This window comes from Ostrinia nubilalis, chromosome 12, assembly GCF_963855985.1.
Source record: "Ostrinia nubilalis chromosome 12, ilOstNubi1.1, whole genome shotgun sequence".
NCBI lineage: Eukaryota > Metazoa > Arthropoda > Insecta > Lepidoptera > Crambidae > Ostrinia > Ostrinia nubilalis.
In genome coordinates, this window is record NC_087099.1 from 16,537,204 (window position 1) to 16,562,374 (window position 25,171).

The following is a 25,171-nucleotide window of genomic DNA, read 5'->3' on the forward strand; positions in this document are numbered from 1 at the left end:
TCCTTCAGGGTGGCAATGAGGTCCTTGCTTGCCGTTTCTTTGGAGATGCCCTTGAGGGCGATCATCGGCATCAGCTTCCGCTCCGGTTCAGCACTGACGCCGGAGGTCTCCGTGTTGTTATTGATGCGCCTCATTGCCTCCTTCAGGTGGTCAGTCGAGTCAAATTCCACTCTCGCTTTCCCCCGCGAGAGCATTTCGATTTTGGCTGCCGTGAACTTGACCTCACGGAATGGGATGGTGGCTCGCAACGTCTTGGTGACGGCCTGCCTGTCGGCCTTTTGGTCCTTGGAGGCCATGATGAGCGCCGGGCGTGAGGTTCTCTCGTCCCGTCGCCGGGGTTGAGTGTCCCCGGTCTCAGGTCGAGCCGGCGTTGAGGAGGCAAGTGTCTCGGCATAGGTCTTCACGTTGGTAGTGGTGGGCTGGGCGGGCAGAGTGGGCTTCAAGCGCCCGAGCTCAGTTCTCACCGCCTGAGTCACAGCCTTAGTTACGGCGGCTGCGAGCTTCTCCTCGCAGCAATGGCTGTTGTTGATGGTGGCGGCGGTGGTGGTGGCAGGCGCCGCTGACGCGGAGCCTTCGTCTTGGCTGGATGCAGTTACCTCCAGGTGCTTAAGGTGCACTCTCTGAAGCAGCCGAGCCGCGTCCTCGCTGCACTGGACCGCCCGCTCGCGGTTCTCCTTCCTCACGCTCTTCTCCTCGTTGAGCAGGACTGGTATGGTGGCCATAAGGCCATGGAGCTCCAAAAGTAGCGAGGAGAAGGGAGTGTCTCCGAAGTCAGCGCTGGGGAAGTAGCTCGCCGGTGTCTTGCGCTTGCAGGCTGACCGCGGATCGCCGGTGGTAAGGGTGTTGCGCGGCCGCGGAGTGGTCACCGCTGGGGGTCGGTAAGTCCCAAAGCCGGCAGAGTCCAGTGAGCGCGGTGAATCCGCTCGAACAGTACCCACTGAGCTGCTTTGCGACGGGCACCTCTCGCTCTCTATAGACACGAACGAATTGTCCATCGAGTGCGCCTCAGAAAGTCTACTGAGGGGTGGAGAGCGGGAGGCTGGCAAGGTGTTCGGTGCCTCTGTGACTTCTCGCGATCGCGCGCGGGTCAGCCTTCGGGTGGGAAGTGGTGATGACTTAGCGAGTGGCATCCTGATCACTTACTGTCAGTCAATCCAAAAGTCCAGGGTGCACACTGCAATCCAGAGAAAACACTGCAATCCAGAGGTTGGCACAAAAGTTTCAGTTCACCACACAGTTTCACTATTGAGATGTCCCCACACAGTACAAAGTCACCACACGGTCAGTGATGTCCCCACACAGTTCGATGATCCACCGGTATTTGGTGATAGGCACGCTGAGGACCGCCCGGACCGCCGGGACCGCGAGGACCGCGCGGACCGCCAGGACCGCGAGGACCGCCGGGACCGGGCGCGAGGGCCGGGCGCGAGGGCCGGGCGCGAGGACCGCCGGGACCGGGCGTGGACCGGGCGCGAGGACCGCGCGGACCGCGAGGACCGCGAGGACCGCCGGGACCGCGAGGACCGCCGGGACCGGGCGTGGACCGGGCGCGAGGACCGCGAGGACCGCCAGGACCGCCGGGACCGCGAGGACCGCCAGGACCGGGCGTGGACCGGGCGCGAGGACCGCGAGGACCACCAGGACCGAGGGGGGGGGTGAGGGGGGGGGGGGGTCGGGGGGGGGGGGGGGGGCAAGTTTCGTGGGACGGATTTTGGGGGGGGGCAGGGGGGGGGGGGGGGTCAGGGGGGGGGGGGGCAAGTTTCGTGGGGCGGCTATTGGCGGGGAGAAAAAATTTTGGGGGGGGGCAGGGGGGGGGGGGTCGGGGGGGGGCAAGTTTCGTGGGACGGCTATTGGCGAGGAAAAAAAAAAGTTGAGGTGGGGAGGGGGGGGGAAAGTGGTGGGGCGGTCGCGGAGGCGGGGCGCGAAGATTGTCAGCGCCGTCCAGACCGGCGCGAGGACCGCCGGGACCGCGCGGACCGCCGGGACCGGGCGCGAGGACCGCGAGGACCGCCCGGACCGCGAGGGCCGGGCGCGAGGACCGCGCGGACCGCCGGGACCGCGGAGGCCGGGCGCGAGGACCGCGCGGACCGCCGGGACCGGGCGCGAGGACCGCGAGGACCGCCGGGACCGCGAAGGCCGGGCGCGAGGACCGCGCGGACCGCCGGGACCGGGCGCGAGGACCGCGAGGACCGCGAGGACCGCCGGGACCGCGAGGGCCGGGCGCGAGGACCGCGAGGACCGCCGGGACCGGGCAGAGCGATGGACGCGCGCGACTCCGTCGAGCTCTGCGAGGCGACTGGTTAGGTTAGGTTAGGTTAGGTTAGGTTAGGTTAGGTTAGGTTAGGTTAGGTTAGGTTAGGTTAGGTTAGGTTAGGTTAGGTTAGGTTAGGTTAGGTTAGGTTAGGTTAGGTTAGGTTAGGTTAGGTTAGGTTAGGTTAGGTTAGGTTAGGTTAGGTTAGGTTAGGTTAGGTTAGGTTAGGTTAGGTTAGGTTAGGTTAGGTTAGGTTAGGTTAGGTTAGGTTAGGTTAGGTTAGGTTAGGTTAGGTTAGGTTAGGTTAGGTTAGGTTAGGTTAGGTTAGGTTAGGTTAGGTTAGGTTTTTTTTTTTTTTTTTTTTTTTTTTTTTTTTTTTTTTTTTCTCGTTCATTTTGGCCACTCAGAGGTTTTTATTATGGGAAGGGACGTTCACAATAAAACTTAGGTACTAACTTACGCTAGTTACAATTATTAACAAGTTTTGACCCTTAGGTACCGGCAGGCGTGCCACATCCCAGAATGGAGTGGAGTTACGAGCCGGGCACGCGACCCTCCAAGGCGGTTAGGGATGCCTGCTCAAGGAGGGTCTGGGGGGACAGAAAAAGATGGACTGGGAGTGCTGGGGGAAGGAAGTAGAGAAATTTCCCCCAGCACTAGCCTTTACAAGTATGAATATAGGCCGCCCAGTGCGGATGTTACAAACAAAAGATCTTAACCTAACTTACAACTAATTTACAACATGTAATGGTTAACACAAATTTCAACTTATTTCTAACTAATTATACTGGATTATTTGGCTATTTACATGGTTACCAGGTCATTATTCACTACTTGTTGATACATTTAATTAATCTACACACACACGTTATATGTATTTACAAGAAAAAGGCAATTAAACTAGCATTTAAAGTAGCAGTTAATTAATCTACACATATTATATATATTTAAACAATAGTCAATTAGTACAATATAGACAGTTGGTACTACAATAGAAAAGAATTAAGTTTTTAGTCAAACACAGGCAAGTTAGATAATGGAAGAATGCGCTAAGTTTCGCTCAGACTATAGTTTAATCAATTAATTATTAGGACTTAGTTATTGAAGTGTTTATCTTCAAGACAGTCCAGACCCGCGAGCCAGCCCCGAGGGCCACCAGCCTCACCCTGTGGGCCGGGACCGTGCACAGATCCTAATAGGCCACTGAGGCTGGGGCTAGCCCAGTGAAGGGCCACTCCTATTAAAATGCCAGCCCCTTGAGCCCCTCAGATCGCCTGTCCCACCAGCGCCAGCAGTGAGCGGGCGGAGCCCCGGGTCGGGCCCTTGGGTCGTAGACTTAGTAATGAATATACAAAGTTTATTAATAGAGAGGCAATTTGATGTCGTTAATTAATTGATTTAAGAACTACGAGACCGTGAGAGCCATCAGGGCATGCCCCGAGGGCCACCCAGGGTGTGATACAAAATGACAATTAAATAGTTGAGCAATATTAATGAAAAGAGATGAGACAATACATATTGTATTTGATCCTGCGGTCGGCGCCGCTCCGCCGAGCCTAGACGCCCACGCCGGTCAAGAAGCCGAAGGCCGGGCGCGGGGACAGCAAGCCGGGCCCAAGGACCGAGGCCGACAGCCCCCGCGCCCGACCCACGGCCCCCGGTTAGGTTAGGTTAGGTTAGGTTAGGTTAGGTTAGGTTAGGTTAGGTTAGGTTAGGTTAGGTTAGGTTAGGTTAGGTTAGGTTAGGTTAGGTTAGGTTAGGTTAGGTTAGGTTAGGTTAGGTTAGGTTAGGTTAGGTTAGGTTAGGTTAGGTTAGGTTAGGTTAGGTTAGGTTAGGTTAGGTTAGGTTAGGTTAGGTTAGGTTAGGTTAGGTTAGGTTAGGTTAGGTTAGGTTAGGTTAGGTTAGGTTAGGTTAGGTTAGGTTAGGTTAGGTTAGGTTAGGTTAGGTTAGGTTAGGTTAGGTTAGGTTAGGTTAGGTTAGGTTAGGTTAGGTTAGGTTAGGTTAGGTTAGGTTAGGTTAGGTTAGGTTAGGTTAGGTTAGGTTAGGTTAGGTTAGGTTAGGTTAGGTTAGGTTAGGTTAGGTTAGGTTAGGTTAGGTTAGGTTAGGTTAGGTTAGGTTAGGTTAGGTTAGGTTAGGTTAGGTTAGGTTAGGTTAGGTTAGGTTAGGTTAGGTTAGGTTAGGTTAGGTTAGGTTAGGTTAGGTTAGGTTAGGTTAGGTTAGGTTAGGTTAGGTTAGGTTAGGTTAGGTTAGGTTAGGTTAGGTTAGGTTAGGTTAGGTTAGGTTAGGTTAGGTTAGGTTAGGTTAGGTTAGGTTAGGTTAGGTTAGGTTAGGTTAGGTTAGGTTAGGTTAGGTTAGGTTAGGTTAGGTTAGGTTAGGTTAGGTTAGGTTAGGTTAGGTTAGGTTAGGTTAGGTTAGGTTAGGTTAGGTTAGGTTAGGTTAGGTTAGGTTAGGTTAGGTTAGGTTAGGTTAGGTTAGGTTAGGTTAGGTTAGGTTAGGTTAGGTTAGGTTAGGTTAGGTTAGGTTAGGTTAGGTTAGGTTAGGTTAGGTTAGGTTAGGTTAGGTTAGGTTAGGTTAGGTTAGGTTAGGTTAGGTTAGGTTAGGTTAGGTTAGGTTAGGTTAGGTTAGGTTAGGTTAGGTTAGGTTAGGTTAGGTTAGGTTAGGTTAGGTTAGGTTAGGTTAGGTTAGGTTAGGTTAGGTTAGGTTAGGTTAGGTTAGGTTAGGTTAGGTTAGGTTAGGTTAGGTTAGGTTAGGTTAGGTTAGGTTAGGTTAGGTTAGGTTAGGTTAGGTTAGGTTAGGTTAGGTTAGGTTAGGTTAGGTTAGGTTAGGTTAGGTTAGGTTAGGTTAGGTTAGGTTAGGTTAGGTTAGGTTAGGTTAGGTTAGGTTAGGTTAGGTTAGGTTAGGTTAGGTTAGGTTAGGTTAGGTTAGGTTAGGTTAGGTTAGGTTAGGTTAGGTTAGGTTAGGTTAGGTTAGGTTAGGTTAGGTTAGGTTTTTTTTTTTTTTTTTTTTTTTTTTTTTTGTCTCCATTTTAGCCACAAAAGGTTTTTTTATTAGGTTATATTAGGGGACGTCCATTAGGACCTAAAAACTAACTTACGCTAGTACAGAGTTTTTCTTAAAGTTAAATTTTGACACTTAGGTACCGGCAGGCGTGCCACACCAAGAGTGGGTGGAGTTACGAACCGGGCTCGCGGCCCTCCGAGGCGGTTAGGGATGCCTGCTCACGGAGGGCCTGGGGGACAGCAAAAGATGGACTGGGAGTGCTGGGGGAAGGAAATAGAGAATTTTCCCCCAGCACTAGCCTTTACAGGTATAGACATAGGCCGCCCAGTACAGATGTTATAAACAAAAGATCTTAGCCTAACTTACAAACTAATTTACAATATACAATGGTTAACACAAATTATCCGCTTGTTTCTAGTTGATTTTACTGATTTACTTAATTATACACAATGGTGACCAGGTAATTATTCACTTGATTGACATAGTTATTTAAATTTACACACACAAGTTTATATTAATACAATGGTTAATTAGTAAAACATAGAATGTTAGTGTGACACTAGAACAGGAGTTAAAATTTAGTCAGTTATAAACAAATTATATACAAATGGACAGCGTTAAGTTCTACATGAATAAAACTGTGATCAAATAATTATTGGGACTTGGTTGTTGAAATATTTGGCTTTTGAGGTAGTCCGGACCCTCAAGCCGGACCCGAGGACCACCGACAGCACCCTGTGAGCCGGGACCGTGCACTGATCCTAATAGGCCACTGGGGCTGGGGCTAGCCCAGTGAAGGGCTACTCCAATTAAAATGCCAACCCCTTGAGCCCCTCAGATCGCCTGTCCCACCAGCGCCAGCAGTGGGTGGGCGAATCCCCGGGTCCGACCCTTGGGTCATAGACTTCGTTATAAATATGCAATGTTATTAGTGAAAAATCAAATTGATGCCATAAATTATTTGATCTTAGTGATTTCGAGACCGTGAGAGCCATCAGGACCAGCCCGAGGGCCACCGTCCCCCCTCAGCCGCCTAGACAGATCTTACTTGGCTGCCGGGGCCAGGTGTCTTTCCTGTCCCGGGGACCGTTCCGATCATTTGTCCCATGGCGACATTGGAGGGCCGATGAGCCACAGACCAGCCCCGAGGGCCACACAGAGTATGATACAAAATGACAATTTGAATAATATAGCAATACTTGAAAAAGGAAAAGGAATAACACACATTGAATTAGATCCTGTGATCAGCACCGCTCCGCCAGGCCCAGACGCCCACACCAGTCAAGAAGCCGAAGGCCGGGCGCGGGGACAGCAAGCCAGGCCCAAGGACCGAGGCCGACCGTCCCCGCGCCCGACCCACGGCCCCCAACCCAGCGTAGGTCAACCTGTCAGAGCGGCGCCCATCCCAAGTACAATTATGAACACTCTACACTAGTAAAAAAAAGACAAACATGTAAAACAAAAAAAAAGAAAGTTAATCTAAAAACGGCAGTCGCACGGCCGCCAAGGCACAGCTCCCGACCAGTCCACAGGTGTTATGTGGCTGAGGTTCTACAAAATGTAGTTCACCTTGGCCAGGACTCTGGCCTTCATGGCCTTTAGCCTAGGGCAGGCCTGATCGAGCGCTGTGTGCTTGGCGCTCGCGGTGGACTTAAACCTTGCGTTGTAGGTGGTGCAATTGGCGCAGCTCGGGGCCAGCGCCTTGTTGGGGCACTGCGACGGCAGGTGACCGGCTGTCGCGCAGTGTGCGCAGACTGGTGACTCGGCGGGGCAGCGCGTCTGCGTGTGCCCGAACTGAAGGCAACGACGGCACTGCAGGAACGGGGAGAACTCCTCGGCGTGCACCCTCTGGTGGTCGAGGCGTGCACGGCCCAAGGAGAGGATGGTGTGGAACACCCCGGGCGGCACTGTGAGGACCGCGTTGTAGAGGTTGGGGTTCCTGTTCCTCCGCAGAAATCGCAGTTTGATGCGCTCGTCGTTTCCCAGCTCGGGGTTCTGCTCCTTCAGGGTGGCAATGAGGTCCTTGCTTGCCGTTTCTTTGGAGATGCCCTTGAGGGCGATCATCGGCATCAGCTTCCGCTCCGGTTCAGCACTGACGCCGGAGGTCTCCGTGTTGTTATTGATGCGCCTCATTGCCTCCTTCAGGTGGTCAGTCGAGTCAAATTCCACTCTCGCTTTCCCCCGCGAGAGCATTTCGATTTTGGCTGCCGTGAACTTGACCTCACGGAATGGGATGGTGGCTCGCAACGTCTTGGTGACGGCCTGCCTGTCGGCCTTTTGGTCCTTGGAGGCCATGATGAGCGCCGGGCGTGAGGTTCTCTCGTCCCGTCGCCGGGGTTGAGTGTCCCCGGTCTCAGGTCGAGCCGGCGTTGAGGAGGCAAGTGTCTCGGCATAGGTCTTCACGTTGGTAGTGGTGGGCTGGGCGGGCAGAGTGGGCTTCAAGCGCCCGAGCTCAGTTCTCACCGCCTGAGTCACAGCCTTAGTTACGGCGGCTGCGAGCTTCTCCTCGCAGCAATGGCTGTTGTTGATGGTGGCGGCGGTGGTGGTGGCAGGCGCCGCTGACGCGGAGCCTTCGTCTTGGCTGGATGCAGTTACCTCCAGGTGCTTAAGGTGCACTCTCTGAAGCAGCCGAGCCGCGTCCTCGCTGCACTGGACCGCCCGCTCGCGGTTCTCCTTCCTCACGCTCTTCTCCTCGTTGAGCAGGACTGGTATGGTGGCCATAAGGCCATGGAGCTCCAAAAGTAGCGAGGAGAAGGGAGTGTCTCCGAAGTCAGCGCTGGGGAAGTAGCTCGCCGGTGTCTTGCGCTTGCAGGCTGACCGCGGATCGCCGGTGGTAAGGGTGTTGCGCGGCCGCGGAGTGGTCACCGCTGGGGGTCGGTAAGTCCCAAAGCCGGCAGAGTCCAGTGAGCGCGGTGAATCCGCTCGAACAGTACCCACTGAGCTGCTTTGCGACGGGCACCTCTCGCTCTCTATAGACACGAACGAATTGTCCATCGAGTGCGCCTCAGAAAGTCTACTAAAGTCTACTGAGGGGTGGAGAGCGGGAGGCTGGCAAGGTGTTCGGTGCCTCTGTGACTTCTCGCGATCGCGCGCGGGTCAGCCTTCGGGTGGGAAGTGGTGATGACTTAGCGAGTGGCATCCTGATCACTTACTGTCAGTCAATCCAAAAGTCCAGGGTGCACACTGCAATCCAGAGAAAACACTGCAATCCAGAGGTTGGCACAAAAGTTTCAGTTCACCACACAGTTTCACTATTGAGATGTCCCCACACAGTACAAAGTCACCACACGGTCAGTGATGTCCCCACACAGTTCGATGATCCACCGGTATTTGGTGATAGGCACGCTGAGGACCGCCCGGACCGCCGGGACCGCGAGGACCGCGCGGACCGCCAGGACCGCGAGGACCGCCGGGACCGGGCGCGAGGGCCGGGCGCGAGGGCCGGGCGCGAGGACCGCCGGGACCGGGCGTGGACCGGGCGCGAGGACCGCGCGGACCGCGAGGACCGCGAGGACCGCCGGGACCGCGAGGACCGCCGGGACCGGGCGTGGACCGGGCGCGAGGACCGCGAGGACCGCCAGGACCGCCGGGACCGCGAGGACCGCCAGGACCGGGCGTGGACCGGGCGCGAGGACCGCGAGGACCACCAGGACCGAGGGGGGGGGGTGAGGGGGGGGGGGGGTCGGGGGGGGGGGGGGGGCAAGTTTCGTGGGACGGATTTTGGGGGGGGGCAGGGGGGGGGGGGGGGTCAGGGGGGGGGGGGGCAAGTTTCGTGGGGCGGCTATTGGCGGGGAGAAAAAATTTTGGGGGGGGGCAGGGGGGGGGGGGTCGGGGGGGGGCAAGTTTCGTGGGACGGCTATTGGCGAGGAAAAAAAAAAGTTGAGGTGGGGAGGGGGGGGGAAAGTGGTGGGGCGGTCGCGGAGGCGGGGCGCGAAGATTGTCAGCGCCGTCCAGACCGGCGCGAGGACCGCCGGGACCGCGCGGACCGCCGGGACCGGGCGCGAGGACCGCGAGGACCGCCCGGACCGCGAGGGCCGGGCGCGAGGACCGCGCGGACCGCCGGGACCGCGGAGGCCGGGCGCGAGGACCGCGCGGACCGCCGGGACCGGGCGCGAGGACCGCGAGGACCGCCGGGACCGCGAAGGCCGGGCGCGAGGACCGCGCGGACCGCCGGGACCGGGCGCGAGGACCGCGAGGACCGCGAGGACCGCCGGGACCGCGAGGGCCGGGCGCGAGGACCGCGAGGACCGCCGGGACCGGGCAGAGCGATGGACGCGCGCGACTCCGTCGAGCTCTGCGAGGCGACTGGTTAGGTTAGGTTAGGTTAGGTTAGGTTAGGTTAGGTTAGGTTAGGTTAGGTTAGGTTAGGTTAGGTTAGGTTAGGTTAGGTTAGGTTAGGTTAGGTTAGGTTAGGTTAGGTTAGGTTAGGTTAGGTTAGGTTAGGTTAGGTTAGGTTAGGTTAGGTTAGGTTAGGTTAGGTTAGGTTAGGTTAGGTTAGGTTAGGTTAGGTTAGGTTAGGTTAGGTTAGGTTAGGTTAGGTTAGGTTAGGTTAGGTTAGGTTAGGTTAGGTTAGGTTAGGTTAGGTTAGGTTAGGTTAGGTTAGGTTAGGTTAGGTTAGGTTAGGTTAGGTTAGGTTAGGTTAGGTTAGGTTAGGTTAGGTTAGGTTAGGTTAGGTTAGGTTAGGTTAGGTTAGGTTAGGTTAGGTTAGGTTAGGTTAGGTTAGGTTAGGTTAGGTTAGGTTAGGTTAGGTTAGGTTAGGTTAGGTTAGGTTAGGTTAGGTTAGGTTAGGTTAGGTTAGGTTAGGTTAGGTTAGGTTAGGTTAGGTTAGGTTAGGTTAGGTTAGGTTAGGTTAGGTTAGGTTAGGTTAGGTTAGGTTAGGTTAGGTTAGGTTAGGTTAGGTTAGGTTAGGTTAGGTTAGGTTAGGTTAGGTTAGGTTAGGTTAGGTTAGGTTAGGTTAGGTTAGGTTAGGTTAGGTTAGGTTAGGTTAGGTTAGGTTAGGTTAGGTTAGGTTAGGTTAGGTTAGGTTAGGTTAGGTTAGGTTAGGTTAGGTTAGGTTAGGTTAGGTTAGGTTAGGTTAGGTTAGGTTAGGTTAGGTTAGGTTAGGTTAGGTTAGGTTAGGTTAGGTTAGGTTAGGTTAGGTTAGGTTAGGTTAGGTTAGGTTAGGTTAGGTTAGGTTAGGTTAGGTTAGGTTAGGTTAGGTTAGGTTAGGTTAGGTTAGGTTAGGTTAGGTTAGGTTAGGTTAGGTTAGGTTAGGTTAGGTTAGGTTAGGTTAGGTTAGGTTAGGTTAGGTTAGGTTAGGTTAGGTTAGGTTAGGTTAGGTTAGGTTAGGTTAGGTTAGGTTAGGTTAGGTTAGGTTAGGTTAGGTTAGGTTAGGTTAGGTTAGGTTAGGTTAGGTTAGGTTAGGTTAGGTTAGGTTAGGTTAGGTTAGGTTAGGTTAGGTTAGGTTAGGTTAGGTTAGGTTAGGTTAGGTTAGGTTAGGTTAGGTTAGGTTAGGTTAGGTTAGGTTAGGTTAGGTTAGGTTAGGTTAGGTTAGGTTAGGTTAGGTTAGGTTAGGTTAGGTTAGGTTAGGTTAGGTTAGGTTAGGTTAGGTTAGGTTAGGTTAGGTTAGGTTAGGTTAGGTTAGGTTAGGTTAGGTTAGGTTAGGTTAGGTTAGGTTAGGTTAGGTTAGGTTAGGTTAGGTTAGGTTAGGTTAGGTTAGGTTAGGTTAGGTTAGGTTAGGTTAGGTTAGGTTAGGTTAGGTTAGGTTAGGTTAGGTTAGGTTAGGTTAGGTTAGGTTAGGTTAGGTTAGGTTAGGTTAGGTTAGGTTAGGTTAGGTTAGGTTAGGTTAGGTTAGGTTAGGTTAGGTTAGGTTAGGTTAGGTTAGGTTAGGTTAGGTTAGGTTAGGTTAGGTTAGGTTAGGTTAGGTTAGGTTAGGTTAGGTTAGGTTAGGTTAGGTTAGGTTAGGTTAGGTTAGGTTAGGTTAGGTTAGGTTAGGTTAGGTTAGGTTAGGTTAGGTTAGGTTAGGTTAGGTTAGGTTAGGTTAGGTTAGGTTAGGTTAGGTTAGGTTAGGTTAGGTTAGGTTAGGTTAGGTTAGGTTAGGTTAGGTTAGGTTAGGTTAGGTTAGGTTAGGTTAGGTTAGGTTAGGTTAGGTTAGGTTAGGTTAGGTTAGGTTAGGTTAGGTTAGGTTAGGTTAGGTTAGGTTAGGTTAGGTTAGGTTAGGTTAGGTTAGGTTAGGTTAGGTTAGGTTAGGTTAGGTTAGGTTAGGTTAGGTTAGGTTAGGTTAGGTTAGGTTAGGTTAGGTTAGGTTAGGTTAGGTTAGGTTAGGTTAGGTTAGGTTAGGTTAGGTTAGGTTAGGTTAGGTTAGGTTAGGTTAGGTTAGGTTAGGTTAGGTTAGGTTAGGTTAGGTTAGGTTAGGTTAGGTTAGGTTAGGTTAGGTTAGGTTTTTTTTTTTTTTTTTTTTTTTTTTTTTTTTTTCCTCGTTCATTTTGGCCACTCAAAGGATTTTTATTATGGGAAGGGACGTTCACAAAAAAACTTAGGTACTAACTTACGCTAGTTACAATTATTCACATTTTTGGACCTTTGGTACCGGCGGGCGTGCCACCTGAGGGTTGGTGGAGTTGCGCACCGGGCACTCGGCCCTCCAAGGCGGTGAAAGATGCCTGCTCAAGGAGGGCCTGGGGGGACAGACAACAAATAGACTGGGAGTGCTGGGGGAAGAAGTGAGAAAGTTTCCCCCAGCACTAGCCTTTACAGGTATGAACATAGGCCGCCCAGTGCAGATGTTACAAACAAGGGATCTTAAACTAACTTACGACTAATTTACAATATATAATGGTAAACAGAAGTTTTGACTTATTTCTAATTAGTTATACTGGTTTATTTGGCTATATACATGATTACCAGGTCATTACTCACTACTTGTTGATACAGTTAATTATTCTACACACACACGTTACATGAAAAAGTCAATTAATGCAGTATAGACTGTAGGTTTTACAATAGAGAAGAGTTGAATTATTTAGTTGAACACAGGTAAGTTAAATGATGGGAAAAAAGTGCTAAGTTTGCTCAGATTATACTGTAACAATTAATTATCAGTTATTTTATCTACACATATTATATATATTTACAAAATAGTCAATTTGTATAATATAGGCAGTTGGTTTTTACAGTAGAAAAGAAATAAATTTTTTTTTTTTTTTTTTTTTTAGTCAAACAGGCAAGTTGGATGATGGAAGAATACGCTAAGTTTCGCTCGGATTCTAATGTAATCAATTAATTATTAGGACTTAGTTATTCGAGTGTTTATTTTAAAGACAGTCCAGACCCGTGAGCCAGCCCCGAGGGCCACCAGCCTCACCCTGTGGGCCGGGACCGTGCACAGATCCTAATAGGCCACTGAGGCTGGGGCTAGCCCAGTGAAGGGCCACTCCTATTAAAATTGCCAGCCCCTTGAGCCCCTCAGATCGCCTGTCCCACCAGCGCCAGCAGTGAGCGGGCGGAGCCCCGGGTCGGGCCCTTGGGTCGTAGACTTAGTAATAATATACAAAATTTATTAATAGAGAAGCAAACTGATGTCGTTAATTAATTGATTTAAGAACTACGAGACCGTGAGAGCCATCAGGGCAAGCCCCGAGGGCCACCCAGGGTGTGATACAAAATGGCAATTAAATGGTAGAGCAATATTAATAAAAGAGATGAGACAATACATATTAAATTTGATCCTGCGGTCGGCGCCGCTCCGCCGAGCCTAGACGCCCACGCCGGTCAAGAAGCCGAAGGCCGGGCGCGGGGACAGCAAGCCAGGTCCAAGGACCGGAGCCGACCGTCCCCGCGCCCGACCCACGGCCCCCAACCCAGCGTAGGTCAACCTGTCAGAGCGGCGCCCATCCTAGGTACAGTTATGAACACTCTACACTATATAAAAAAACAAGACAAACATGTAAAACAAAAAAAAAGGAAAGTTAAAAAAGAAGGCAGTCACACGGCCGCCAAGACACAGCACACGACCAGTCCACAGGTGTTTTGTGGCTGGAGGACTACAGAGTGTAGTCCACCTTGGCCAAGACTCTGGCCCTCATGGCCTTTTGCCAAGGGCAGGTCTGGTCGAGCGCTGTGTGCTTGGCGCTCGTGTCGGTCTTGAATCTCACGTTGTGCGTTGTGCAGTTGGCGCAGCTTGGAGCTAGCGCCTTGTTGGGGCACTGCGACGGCAGGTGACCGGCCGTCGCGCAGTGTGCGCAGACTGGTGTCTCGGCGGAGCAGCGCGTCTGAGTGTGCCCGAACTGGAGGCAACGACGGCACTGCAGGAATGGAGAAAACTCCTCGGCGTGCACCCTCTGGTGGTCGAGGCGTACACGGCCCAGGGAGAGGATGGTGTGGAACACCCTGGGCGGCACCGTGAGGACCGCGTTGTATAAGTTGGGGTTCCGGTTCCTCCGCAGGAAGCGCAGCTTGATCCGCTCGTCGTTCCCCAACTCGGGATTCTGCTCTTTCAGGGTGGCAATGAGGTCTTTGCTAGCCGTATCCTTGGAGATGCCCTTGAGGGCGATCATCGGCATAAGTTTCCGCTCCGGTTCAGCACTGACGCCGGAGGTCTCTGTGTTGATGTTAATGCGCCTCATTGCCTCCTTCAGGTGGTCTGTTGAGTCGAATTCAACCCTCGCCTTTCCCCGCGAGAGCATCTCAACCTTGGCCGCCGTGAATTTGACCTCGCGGAAAGGAATGGTGGCTCGCAAGGTCTTAGTTACCGCCTGCCTGTCGGCCTTCTGGTCTTTAGAGGCCATAATGAGCGCCGGGCGTGTGCTTCTCTCTTCCCGTAACCGGGGCTGAGTGGCCCCTGCCACGGGTTGAGCCGGCGTGGAGGCGAGTGTTTGGGCGTAGGTCTTGGTGGTGGAGGAGGCGGGGGGCTGGGCAGTCAGAGCGGGTTTCAAGCGCCCAAACTCTGTTCTCACCGCCTGGGTGACAGCCTTAGTCACGGCGGCCGCGAGAGTTTCCTCGCAGCAGTGGCTGTTGGTGGTGGTGGCGGCGGTGGTGGTGGTGGTAGGTGCCGCTGGCGCCGGAGCTGCAGCTGGAGCTGGGCCCTTGTTCAGGCCAGGTATCTCTTCCAGGCAGTCGAGATATGTGAGGTGTACTTCCTGCAGCAGGCGAGCAGCGTCCACGCTGCACTGGACCGCCAGCTCGCGGTCCTCCTTCCTCACGCTCTTCTCCTTGTTGAGCAATGATGGTATGTTGGCCATTAGGCCGTGGAGCTTCTGAAGCAACGGGGTGAAGAGCGTGTCTCCGAAGTCGGGCTCGGGGAAGGGAGTGGCCGGTGTCTTGCGCTTGTAGGCGCCAGTGGCAGGCGTGTTGCGCGGGCGCGAAGTGGTCTTAGCCGGGGGTCGGTAGACTCCAAGACCCCCAAGGCTCCCGAAGTCGGCAGAGTCCAGAGAGCGCGGTGAGTCTGGCCGAACCGTACCCGCTGAGCTGACCCGCGACGGGCACCTCTCGCTCTCTACAGACACGAAAGAGTTGTCCATGGAGTGCGCCTCAGAATGTGTGCTGAGGGGTGGGGAGCGAGAGGCTGGCCGGGTGTTTGGTGCCCTGGTGACATCCCGCGATCGCGCGCGGGTGACCCTTCGGTTGGGGGGTGGTGACCTAGCTAGCGGCATTTTGAGCACTTACAGTCTGTCCAATGTCCAAAGTGTACACTGCAATCCAGGTATCACTGCAATCCTTAGATGTTACCACACACTGTCACGAAGTCACCACACGATAGTTCACTACACAGTAATTTACCACACGGCCAAAGTCACACAATGATGTCCCCACACAGTCCAGTGTTTCACCGGTATTTGGTGATAGGCAAACTGCGGACCGGGCGCGAGGACCGCCCAGTCGTCGACGTATGTTTCACCGGCACTTGGTGATAGGCCGGGTGCGGACCGGGCACGAGGACCGCCGAGTCGTCGATGTATGTTTCACCGGCACTTGGTGATAGGCCGGGTGCGGACCGGGCACGAGGACCGGCTGTGGACCGACGCGGACCGACGCGGACCGGGCGCGGACCGGGCGCGAGGACCGGCTGTGGACCGAGCGCGGACCGAGCGCGGACCGAGCGAGGACCGGCCGCGGACCGGGCGCGGACCGGGCGCGAGGACCGGCTGTGGACCGAGCGCGGACCGAGCGCGGACCGAGCGCGGACCGAGCGAGGACCGGCCGCGGACCGGGCGCGAGGACCGGCTGTGGACCGAGCGCGGACCGAGCGCGGACCGAGCGCGGACCGAGCGAGGACCGGCCGCGGGCCGGGCGCGAGGACCGGCTGTGGACCGGGCGTGGACCGAGCGCGGACCGAGCGCGGACCGAGCGAGGACCGGCCGCGGGCCGGGCGCGAGGACCGGCTGTGGACCGAGCGTGGACCGAGCGCGGACCGAGCGCGGACCGAGCGAGGACCGGGCAAGGCGGTGGGCTAGAAGGGTGGGCTAGAGGGGGGGTGAGGTGGGGAAGGGGGGGGGGGGTCAGGGGGGGGGTCTGTGGAGGGGGGGTGCGGGGGGGTGGGGGGGGGGGGGGGGCAAGTTTCGTGGGGCGGCTATTGGCGGGGAGAAAAAATTTTGGGGGGGGGCAAAAAATTTTGGGGGGGGGGGAGGGGGGGCAAGTTTCGTGGGACGGCCAATGGCGAGGAGAAAAAAATTTGGAGGGGGGAGGGGGGGGGGGGCGGGGCGGGGGGGCGGGCCACAAGACTGCCGAGCCACACGGGCGCCGTGGACGGGCGCGGGGACCGGGCGCGAGCGCGGACCGAGCGAGGACCGAACGCGGACCGAGCGAGGACCGAGCGCGGACCGGGCGCGAGGGCCGGGCGCGAGGACCGGCCGCGGACCGAGCGCGGACCGAGCGCGGACCGAGCGAGGACCGGCCGCGGGCCGGGCGCGAGGGCCGGGCGCGAGGACCGGCTGTGGACCGAGCGCGGACCGAGCGCGGACCGAGCGAGGACCGGCCGCGGACCGGGCGCGAGGGCCGGGCGCAAGGACCGAGCGAGGACCGAGCGGGGACCGAGCGCGGACCGAGCGCGGACCGGCGGAGCGAGGGACGCGCGCGACTCCGTCGAGCTCCAGGGGGCGACTGGTTAGGTTAGGTTAGGTTAGGTTAGGTTAGGTTAGGTTAGGTTAGGTTAGGTTAGGTTAGGTTAGGTTAGGTTAGGTTAGGTTAGGTTAGGTTAGGTTAGGTTAGGTTAGGTTAGGTTAGGTTAGGTTAGGTTAGGTTAGGTTAGGTTAGGTTAGGTTAGGTTAGGTTAGGTTAGGTTAGGTTAGGTTAGGTTAGGTTAGGTTAGGTTAGGTTAGGTTAGGTTAGGTTAGGTTAGGTTAGGTTAGGTTAGGTTAGGTTTTTTTTTTTTTTTTTTTTTTTTTTTTTTTAGTTTTATTCTGGTACCTCTGACGTGGTAATCAGAGCCTTTGTTATGACAAATTTCAATTTTATTCAATGGTTTTTAGAAGATAGAGAAGTTAAGGTAATTTATTTTCATTAATTGTACTGTTTATTTGAATTTCTTTAAGTTTAATGCTATTTTTTCTATTTTTATATATTACTGTTTTTCTTGTTTGTGACTTTATTTGTTTATTTGTTATTAATCTGTTTTTCTTTTCAGGTTTCGATCGAGAATGGAGATTTCTAGAATTTTGCCAAATATATATTGCTATTTTTTGAACTAATTTTACTCACATATTACCATATTATTACCATATTATCTTCACTGATTTTATTCACATATTATCTTCACATCTGATAGAACGCATGGGAGCGTTTGGCGACATCGCATTCATCTGCCATATTCTTCCTCGTGTGATACAGAAGCCGTGTCATCATACCAAGATATGTGAGAGTGAATGACAGGTAGCAGGATTCATCATGCCCACTGTGATCCCCTCCCACATTTTCTCCCATCCGATGATTGCCATTTTTTACCCGACTCTGGTTAGGTTAGGTTAGGTTAGGTTAGGTTAGGTTAGGTTAGGTTAGGTTAGGTTAGGTTAGGTTAGGTTTTTTTTTTTTTTTTTTTTTTTTTTTTTTTTTTTTTTAACAGCTCTGTCCCCTGTTATATATACAAGGATTTGATTTCAAGGGGTTTTTATTTATCCTTTTTTCTTAATCTATTTTTGCTTTTGCCTTCTGGCTGACTATTAAAAACCAACTTTATTTCTTTATTAAAAAATACTCAAAAACTTAATACTATTACATTTTGCTTACAAAACTAATACATTTTTCCTTATTCTATTTTGCTTAATACTACGTACAAGTTTTTCTTACTTTTTTCTACTTTTCTTATTCTAGAAACATTTTCTTATTTACTATCTTATGTCTATTACATTTTTTATTTATCTATTTGTTTACTATTTTTCTATTTCTTGCTATTCGTTTATAAATTCAATTTATAACTTTAGCAAGTGTTTAATTACTATTCCTCTTATTTACTACTTTACATATCCTAATGCAATATTCTACGAAAATTTCTCTACTGTTTTTGTTTAAAAGTAGGGCCGGTAGATTATCCTGGTTTATTACCATATCTAATTTTGTTTCCGTGTCATACCTATCGCGGGCGTGGACGGGACACTCTGTAAGCAAGTGAAGGACTGTTTCTTCACAGTCCGGATTGCAGATACACGATGGGTTATCCCTGCACTTGAATCGGTTCAAGTACTGGGCGAACCCACCGTGTCCTGTTAAGATCTGGGTGAGCATCCCTGTCGGTCCTATCTTGCGCGCAAACTTGTACGCCGTGTATGCATCAGGGAGGTTAGGTTAGGTTAGGTTAGGTTAGGTTAGGTTAGGTTAGGTTAGGTTAGGTTAGGTTAGGTTAGGTTAGGTTAGGTTAGGTTAGGTTAGGTTAGGTTAGGTTAGGTTAGGTTAGGTTAGGTTAGGTTAGGTTAGGTTAGGTTAGGTTAGGTTAGGTTAGGTTAGGTTAGGTTAGGTTAGGTTAGGTTAGGTTAGGTTAGGTTAGGTTAGGTTAGGTTAGGTTAGGTTAGGTTAGGTTAGGTTAGGTTAGGTTAGGTTAGGTTAGGTTAGGTTAGGTTAGGTTAGGTTAGGTTAGGTTAGGTTAGGTTAGGTTAGGTTAGGTTAGGTTAGGTTAGGTTAGGTTAGGTTAGGTTAGGTTAGGTTAGGTTAGGTTAGGTTAGGTTAGGTTAGGTTAGGTTAGGTTAGGTTAGGTTAGGTTAGGTTAGGTTAGGTTAGGTTAGGTTAGGTTAGGTTAGGTTAGGTTAGGTTAGGTTAGGTTAGGTTAGGTTAGGTTAGGTTAGGTTAGGTTAGGTTAGGTTAGGTTAGGTTAGGTTAGGTTAGGTTAGGTTAGGTTAGGTTAGGTTAGGTTAGGTTAGGTTAGGTTAGGTTAGGTTAGGTTAGGTTAGGTTAGGTTAGGTTAGGTTAGGTTAGGTTAGGTTAGGTTAGGTTAGGTTAGGTTAGGTTAGGTTAGGTTAGGTTAGGTTAGGTTAGGTTAGGTTAGGTTAGGTTAGGTTAGGTTAGGTTAGGTTAGGTTAGGTTAGGTTAGGTTAGGTTAGGTTAGGTTAGGTTAGGTTAGGTTAGGTTAGGTTAGGTTAGGTTAGGTTAGGTTAGGTTAGGTTAGGTTAGGTTAGGTTAGGTTAGGTTAGGTTAGGTTAGGTTAGGTTAGGTTAGGTTAGGTTAGGTTAGGTTAGGTTAGGTTAGGTTAGGTTAGGTTAGGTTAGGTTAGGTTAGGTTAGGTTAGGTTAGGTTAGGTTAGGTTAGGTTAGGTTAGGTTAGGTTAGGTTAGGTTAGGTTAGGTTAGGTTAGGTTAGGTTAGGTTAGGTTAGGTTAGGTTAGGTTAGGTTAGGTTAGGTTAGGTTAGGTTAGGTTAGGTTAGGTTAGGTTAGGTTAGGTTAGGTTAGGTTAGGTTAGGTTAGGTTAGGTTAGGTTAGGTTAGGTTAGGTTAGGTTAGGTTAGGTTAGGTTAGGTTAGGTTAGGTTAGGTTAGGTTAGGTTAGGTTAGGTTAGGTTAGGTTAGGTTAGGTTAGGTTAGGTTAGGTTAGGTTAGGTTAGGTTAGGTTAGGTTAGGTTAGGTTAGGTTAGGTTAGGTTAGGTTAGGTTAGGTTAGGTTAGGTTAGGTTAGGTTAGGTTAGGTTAGGTTAGGTTAGGTTAGGTTAGGTTAGGTTAGGTTAGGTTAGGTTAGGTTAGGTTAGGTTAGGTTAGGTTAGGTTAGGTTAGGTTAGGTTAGGTTAGGTTAGGTTAGGTTAGGTTAGGTTAGGTTAGGTTAGGTTAGGTTAGGTTAGGTTAGGTTAGGTTAGGTTAGGTTAGGTTAGGTTAGGTTAGGTTAGGTTAGGTTAGGTTAGGTTAGGTTAGGTTAGGTTAGGTTAGGTTAGGTTAGGTTAGGTTAGGTTAGGTTAGGTTAGGTTAGGTTAGGTTAGGTTAGGTTAGGTTAGGTTAGGTTAGGTTAGGTTAGGTTAGGTTAGGTTAGGTTAGGTTAGGTTAGGTTAGGTTAGGTTAGGTTAGGTTAGGTTAGGTTAGGTTAGGTTAGGTTAGGTTAGGTTAGGTTAGGTTAGGTTAGGTTAGGTTAGGTTAGGTTAGGTTAGGTTAGGTTAGGTTAGGTTAGGTTAGGTTAGGTTAGGTTAGGTTAGGTTAGGTTAGGTTAGGTTAGGTTAGGTTAGGTTAGGTTAGGTTAGGTTAGGTTAGGTTAGGTTAGGTTAGGTTAGGTTAGGTTAGGTTAGGTTAGGTTAGGTTAGGTTAGGTTAGGTTAGGTTAGGTTAGGTTAGGTTAGGTTAGGTTAGGTTAGGTTAGGTTAGGTTAGGTTAGGTTAGGTTAGGTTAGGTTAGGTTAGGTTAGGTTAGGTTAGGTTAGGTTAGGTTAGGTTAGGTTAGGTTAGGTTAGGTTAGGTTAGGTTAGGTTAGGTTAGGTTAGGTTAGGTTAGGTTAGGTTAGGTTAGGTTAGGTTAGGTTAGGTTAGGTTAGGTTAGGTTAGGTTAGGTTAGGTTAGGTTAGGTTAGGTTAGGTTAGGTTAGGTTAGGTTAGGTTAGGTTAGGTTAGGTTAGGTTAGGTTAGGTTAGGTTAGGTTAGGTTAGGTTAGGTTAGGTTAGGTTAGGTTAGGTTAGGTTAGGTTAGGTTAGGTTAGGTTAGGTTAGGTTAGGTTAGGTTAGGTTAGGTTAGGTTAGGTTAGGTTAGGTTAGGTTAGGTTAGGTTAGGTTAGGTTAGGTTAGGTTAGGTTAGGTTAGGTTAGGTTAGGTTAGGTTAGGTTAGGTTAGGTTAGGTTAGGTTAGGTTAGGTTAGGTTAGGTTAGGTTAGGTTAGGTTAGGTTAGGTTAGGTTAGGTTAGGTTAGGTTAGGTTAGGTTAGGTTAGGTTAGGTTAGGTTAGGTTAGGTTAGGTTAGGTTAGGTTAGGTTAGGTTAGGTTAGGTTAGGTTAGGTTAGGTTAGGTTAGGTTAGGTTAGGTTAGGTTAGGTTAGGTTAGGTTAGGTTAGGTTAGGTTAGGTTAGGTTAGGTTAGGTTAGGTTAGGTTAGGTTAGGTTAGGTTAGGTTAGGTTAGGTTAGGTTAGGTTAGGTTAGGTTAGGTTAGGTTAGGTTAGGTTAGGTTAGGTTAGGTTAGGTTAGGTTAGGTTAGGTTAGGTTAGGTTAGGTTAGGTTAGGTTAGGTTAGGTTAGGTTAGGTTAGGTTAGGTTAGGTTAGGTTAGGTTAGGTTAGGTTAGGTTAGGTTAGGTTAGGTTAGGTTAGGTTAGGTTAGGTTAGGTTAGGTTAGGTTAGGTTAGGTTAGGTTAGGTTAGGTTAGGTTAGGTTAGGTTAGGTTAGGTTAGGTTAGGTTAGGTTAGGTTAGGTTAGGTTAGGTTAGGTTAGGTTAGGTTAGGTTAGGTTAGGTTAGGTTAGGTTAGGTTAGGTTAGGTTAGGTTAGGTTAGGTTAGGTTAGGTTAGGTTAGGTTAGGTTAGGTTAGGTTAGGTTAGGTTAGGTTAGGTTAGGTTAGGTTAGGTTAGGTTAGGTTAGGTTAGGTTAGGTTAGGTTAGGTTAGGTTAGGTTAGGTTAGGTTAGGTTAGGTTAGGTTAGGTTAGGTTAGGTTAGGTTAGGTTAGGTTAGGTTAGGTTAGGTTAGGTTAGGTTAGGTTAGGTTAGGTTAGGTTAGGTTAGGTTAGGTTAGGTTAGGTTAGGTTAGGTTAGGTTAGGTTAGGTTAGGTTAGGTTAGGTTAGGTTAGGTTAGGTTAGGTTAGGTTAGGTTAGGTTAGGTTAGGTTAGGTTAGGTTAGGTTAGGTTAGGTTAGGTTAGGTTAGGTTAGGTTAGGTTAGGTTAGGTTAGGTTAGGTTAGGTTAGGTTAGGTTAGGTTAGGTTAGGTTAGGTTAGGTTAGGTTAGGTTAGGTTAGGTTAGGTTAGGTTAGGTTAGGTTAGGTTAGGTTAGGTTAGGTTAGGTTAGGTTAGGTTAGGTTAGGTTAGGTTAGGTTAGGTTAGGTTAGGTTAGGTTAGGTTAGGTTAGGTTAGGTTAGGTTAGGTTAGGTTAGGTTAGGTTAGGTTAGGTTAGGTTAGGTTAGGTTAGGTTAGGTTAGGTTAGGTTAGGTTAGGTTAGGTTAGGTTAGGTTAGGTTAGGTTAGGTTAGGTTAGGTTAGGTTAGGTTAGGTTAGGTTAGGTTAGGTTAGGTTAGGTTAGGTTAGGTTAGGTTAGGTTAGGTTAGGTTAGGTTAGGTTAGGTTAGGTTAGGTTAGGTTAGGTTAGGTTAGGTTAGGTTAGGTTAGGTTAGGTTAGGTTAGGTTAGGTTAGGTTAGGTTAGGTTAGGTTAGGTTAGGTTAGGTTAGGTTAGGTTAGGTTAGGTTAGGTTAGGTTAGGTTAGGTTAGGTTAGGTTAGGTTAGGTTAGGTTAGGTTAGGTTAGGTTAGGTTAGGTTAGGTTAGGTTAGGTTAGGTTAGGTTAGGTTAGGTTAGGTTAGGTTAGGTTAGGTTAGGTTAGGTTAGGTTAGGTTAGGTTAGGTTAGGTTAGGTTAGGTTAGGTTAGGTTAGGTTAGGTTAGGTTAGGTTAGGTTAGGTTAGGTTAGGTTAGGTTAGGTTAGGTTAGGTTAGGTTAGGTTAGGTTAGGTTAGGTTAGGTTAGGTTAGGTTAGGTTAGGTTAGGTTAGGTTAGGTTAGGTTAGGTTAGGTTAGGTTAGGTTAGGTTAGGTTAGGTTAGGTTAGGTTAGGTTAGGTTAGGTTAGGTTAGGTTAGGTTAGGTTAGGTTAGGTTAGGTTAGGTTAGGTTAGGTTAGGTTAGGTTAGGTTAGGTTAGGTTAGGTTAGGTTAGGTTAGGTTAGGTTAGGTTAGGTTAGGTTAGGTTAGGTTAGGTTAGGTTAGGTTAGGTTAGGTTAGGTTAGGTTAGGTTAGGTTAGGTTAGGTTAGGTTAGGTTAGGTTAGGTTAGGTTAGGTTAGGTTAGGTTAGGTTAGGTTAGGTTAGGTTAGGTTAGGTTAGGTTAGGTTAGGTTAGGTTAGGTTAGGTTAGGTTAGGTTAGGTTAGGTTAGGTTAGGTTAGGTTAGGTTAGGTTAGGTTAGGTTAGGTTAGGTTAGGTTAGGTTAGGTTAGGTTAGGTTAGGTTAGGTTAGGTTAGGTTAGGTTAGGTTAGGTTAGGTTAGGTTAGGTTAGGTTAGGTTAGGTTAGGTTAGGTTAGGTTAGGTTAGGTTAGGTTAGGTTAGGTTAGGTTAGGTTAGGTTAGGTTAGGTTAGGTTAGGTTAGGTTAGGTTAGGTTAGGTTAGGTTAGGTTAGGTTAGGTTAGGTTAGGTTAGGTTAGGTTAGGTTAGGTTAGGTTAGGTTAGGTTAGGTTAGGTTAGGTTAGGTTAGGTTAGGTTAGGTTAGGTTAGGTTAGGTTAGGTTAGGTTAGGTTAGGTTAGGTTAGGTTAGGTTAGGTTAGGTTAGGTTAGGTTAGGTTAGGTTAGGTTAGGTTAGGTTAGGTTAGGTTAGGTTAGGTTAGGTTAGGTTAGGTTAGGTTAGGTTAGGTTAGGTTAGGTTAGGTTAGGTTAGGTTAGGTTAGGTTAGGTTAGGTTAGGTTAGGTTAGGTTAGGTTAGGTTAGGTTAGGTTAGGTTAGGTTAGGTTAGGTTAGGTTAGGTTAGGTTAGGTTAGGTTAGGTTAGGTTAGGTTAGGTTAGGTTAGGTTAGGTTAGGTTAGGTTAGGTTAGGTTAGGTTAGGTTAGGTTAGGTTAGGTTAGGTTAGGTTAGGTTAGGTTAGGTTAGGTTAGGTTAGGTTAGGTTAGGTTAGGTTAGGTTAGGTTAGGTTAGGTTAGGTTAGGTTAGGTTAGGTTAGGTTAGGTTAGGTTAGGTTAGGTTAGGTTAGGTTAGGTTAGGTTAGGTTAGGTTAGGTTAGGTTAGGTTAGGTTAGGTTAGGTTAGGTTAGGTTAGGTTAGGTTAGGTTAGGTTAGGTTAGGTTAGGTTAGGTTAGGTTAGGTTAGGTTAGGTTAGGTTAGGTTAGGTTAGGTTAGGTTAGGTTAGGTTAGGTTAGGTTAGGTTAGGTTAGGTTAGGTTAGGTTAGGTTAGGTTAGGTTAGGTTAGGTTAGGTTAGGTTAGGTTAGGTTAGGTTAGGTTAGGTTAGGTTAGGTTAGGTTAGGTTAGGTTAGGTTAGGTTAGGTTAGGTTAGGTTAGGTTAGGTTAGGTTAGGTTAGGTTAGGTTAGGTTAGGTTAGGTTAGGTTAGGTTAGGTTAGGTTAGGTTAGGTTAGGTTAGGTTAGGTTAGGTTAGGTTAGGTTAGGTTAGGTTAGGTTAGGTTAGGTTAGGTTAGGTTAGGTTAGGTTAGGTTAGGTTAGGTTAGGTTAGGTTAGGTTAGGTTAGGTTAGGTTAGGTTAGGTTAGGTTAGGTTAGGTTAGGTTAGGTTAGGTTAGGTTAGGTTAGGTTAGGTTAGGTTAGGTTAGGTTAGGTTAGGTTAGGTTAGGTTAGGTTAGGTTAGGTTAGGTTAGGTTAGGTTAGGTTAGGTTAGGTTAGGTTAGGTTAGGTTAGGTTAGGTTAGGTTAGGTTAGGTTAGGTTAGGTTAGGTTAGGTTAGGTTAGGTTAGGTTAGGTTAGGTTAGGTTAGGTTAGGTTAGGTTAGGTTAGGTTAGGTTAGGTTAGGTTAGGTTAGGTTAGGTTAGGTTAGGTTAGGTTAGGTTAGGTTAGGTTAGGTTAGGTTAGGTTAGGTTAGGTTAGGTTAGGTTAGGTTAGGTTAGGTTAGGTTAGGTTAGGTTAGGTTAGGTTAGGTTAGGTTAGGTTAGGTTAGGTTAGGTTAGGTTAGGTTAGGTTAGGTTAGGTTAGGTTAGGTTAGGTTAGGTTAGGTTAGGTTAGGTTAGGTTAGGTTAGGTTAGGTTAGGTTAGGTTAGGTTAGGTTAGGTTAGGTTAGGTTAGGTTAGGTTAGGTTAGGTTAGGTTAGGTTAGGTTAGGTTAGGTTAGGTTAGGTTAGGTTAGGTTAGGTTAGGTTAGGTTAGGTTAGGTTAGGTTAGGTTAGGTTAGGTTAGGTTAGGTTAGGTTAGGTTAGGTTAGGTTAGGTTAGGTTAGGTTAGGTTAGGTTAGGTTAGGTTAGGTTAGGTTAGGTTAGGTTAGGTTAGGTTAGGTTAGGTTAGGTTAGGTTAGGTTAGGTTAGGTTAGGTTAGGTTAGGTTAGGTTAGGTTAGGTTAGGTTAGGTTAGGTTAGGTTAGGTTAGGTTAGGTTAGGTTAGGTTAGGTTAGGTTAGGTTAGGTTAGGTTAGGTTAGGTTAGGTTAGGTTAGGTTAGGTTAGGTTAGGTTAGGTTAGGTTAGGTTAGGTTAGGTTAGGTTAGGTTAGGTTAGGTTAGGTTAGGTTAGGTTAGGTTAGGTTAGGTTAGGTTAGGTTAGGTTAGGTTAGGTTAGGTTAGGTTAGGTTAGGTTAGGTTAGGTTAGGTTAGGTTAGGTTAGGTTAGGTTAGGTTAGGTTAGGTTAGGTTAGGTTAGGTTAGGTTAGGTTAGGTTAGGTTAGGTTAGGTTAGGTTAGGTTAGGTTAGGTTAGGTTAGGTTAGGTTAGGTTAGGTTAGGTTAGGTTAGGTTAGGTTAGGTTAGGTTAGGTT

General features: G+C 49.2%; 1 protein-coding gene across 1 annotated transcript; it reads left to right on the forward strand.

The window, feature by feature from the left end:
• The first annotated feature begins 1,250 nt into the window (after positions 1-1,250).
• On the forward strand, positions 1,251-3,458 carry LOC135076436 (U1 small nuclear ribonucleoprotein 70 kDa-like). The gene is made up of 4 exons (XM_063970903.1): positions 1,251-1,285; positions 1,332-1,655; positions 2,747-2,886; positions 3,373-3,458. The coding sequence occupies exons 1-4, from the start codon at positions 1,251-1,253 to the stop codon at positions 3,456-3,458; spliced, it is 585 nt and encodes a 194-aa protein (XP_063826973.1).
• The last annotated feature ends 21,713 nt before the right edge of the window (positions 3,459-25,171 follow it).

Excerpts from the sequence above, each read along its gene's own strand:
- LOC135076436 (XM_063970903.1), top strand. The coding sequence starts at position 1,251 with ATGTCCCCACACAGTACAAAGTCACCACACGGTCA. Across the intron at positions 1,656-2,746 it reads CACCAGGACCGAGGGGGGGG|GTACCGGCAGGCGTGCCACA; the intron begins GTGAGGGGGGGG and ends TTTGACCCTTAG. Across the intron at positions 2,887-3,372 it reads GGGAGTGCTGGGGGAAGGAA|ACAGTCCAGACCCGCGAGCC; the intron begins GTAGAGAAATTT and ends TTTATCTTCAAG.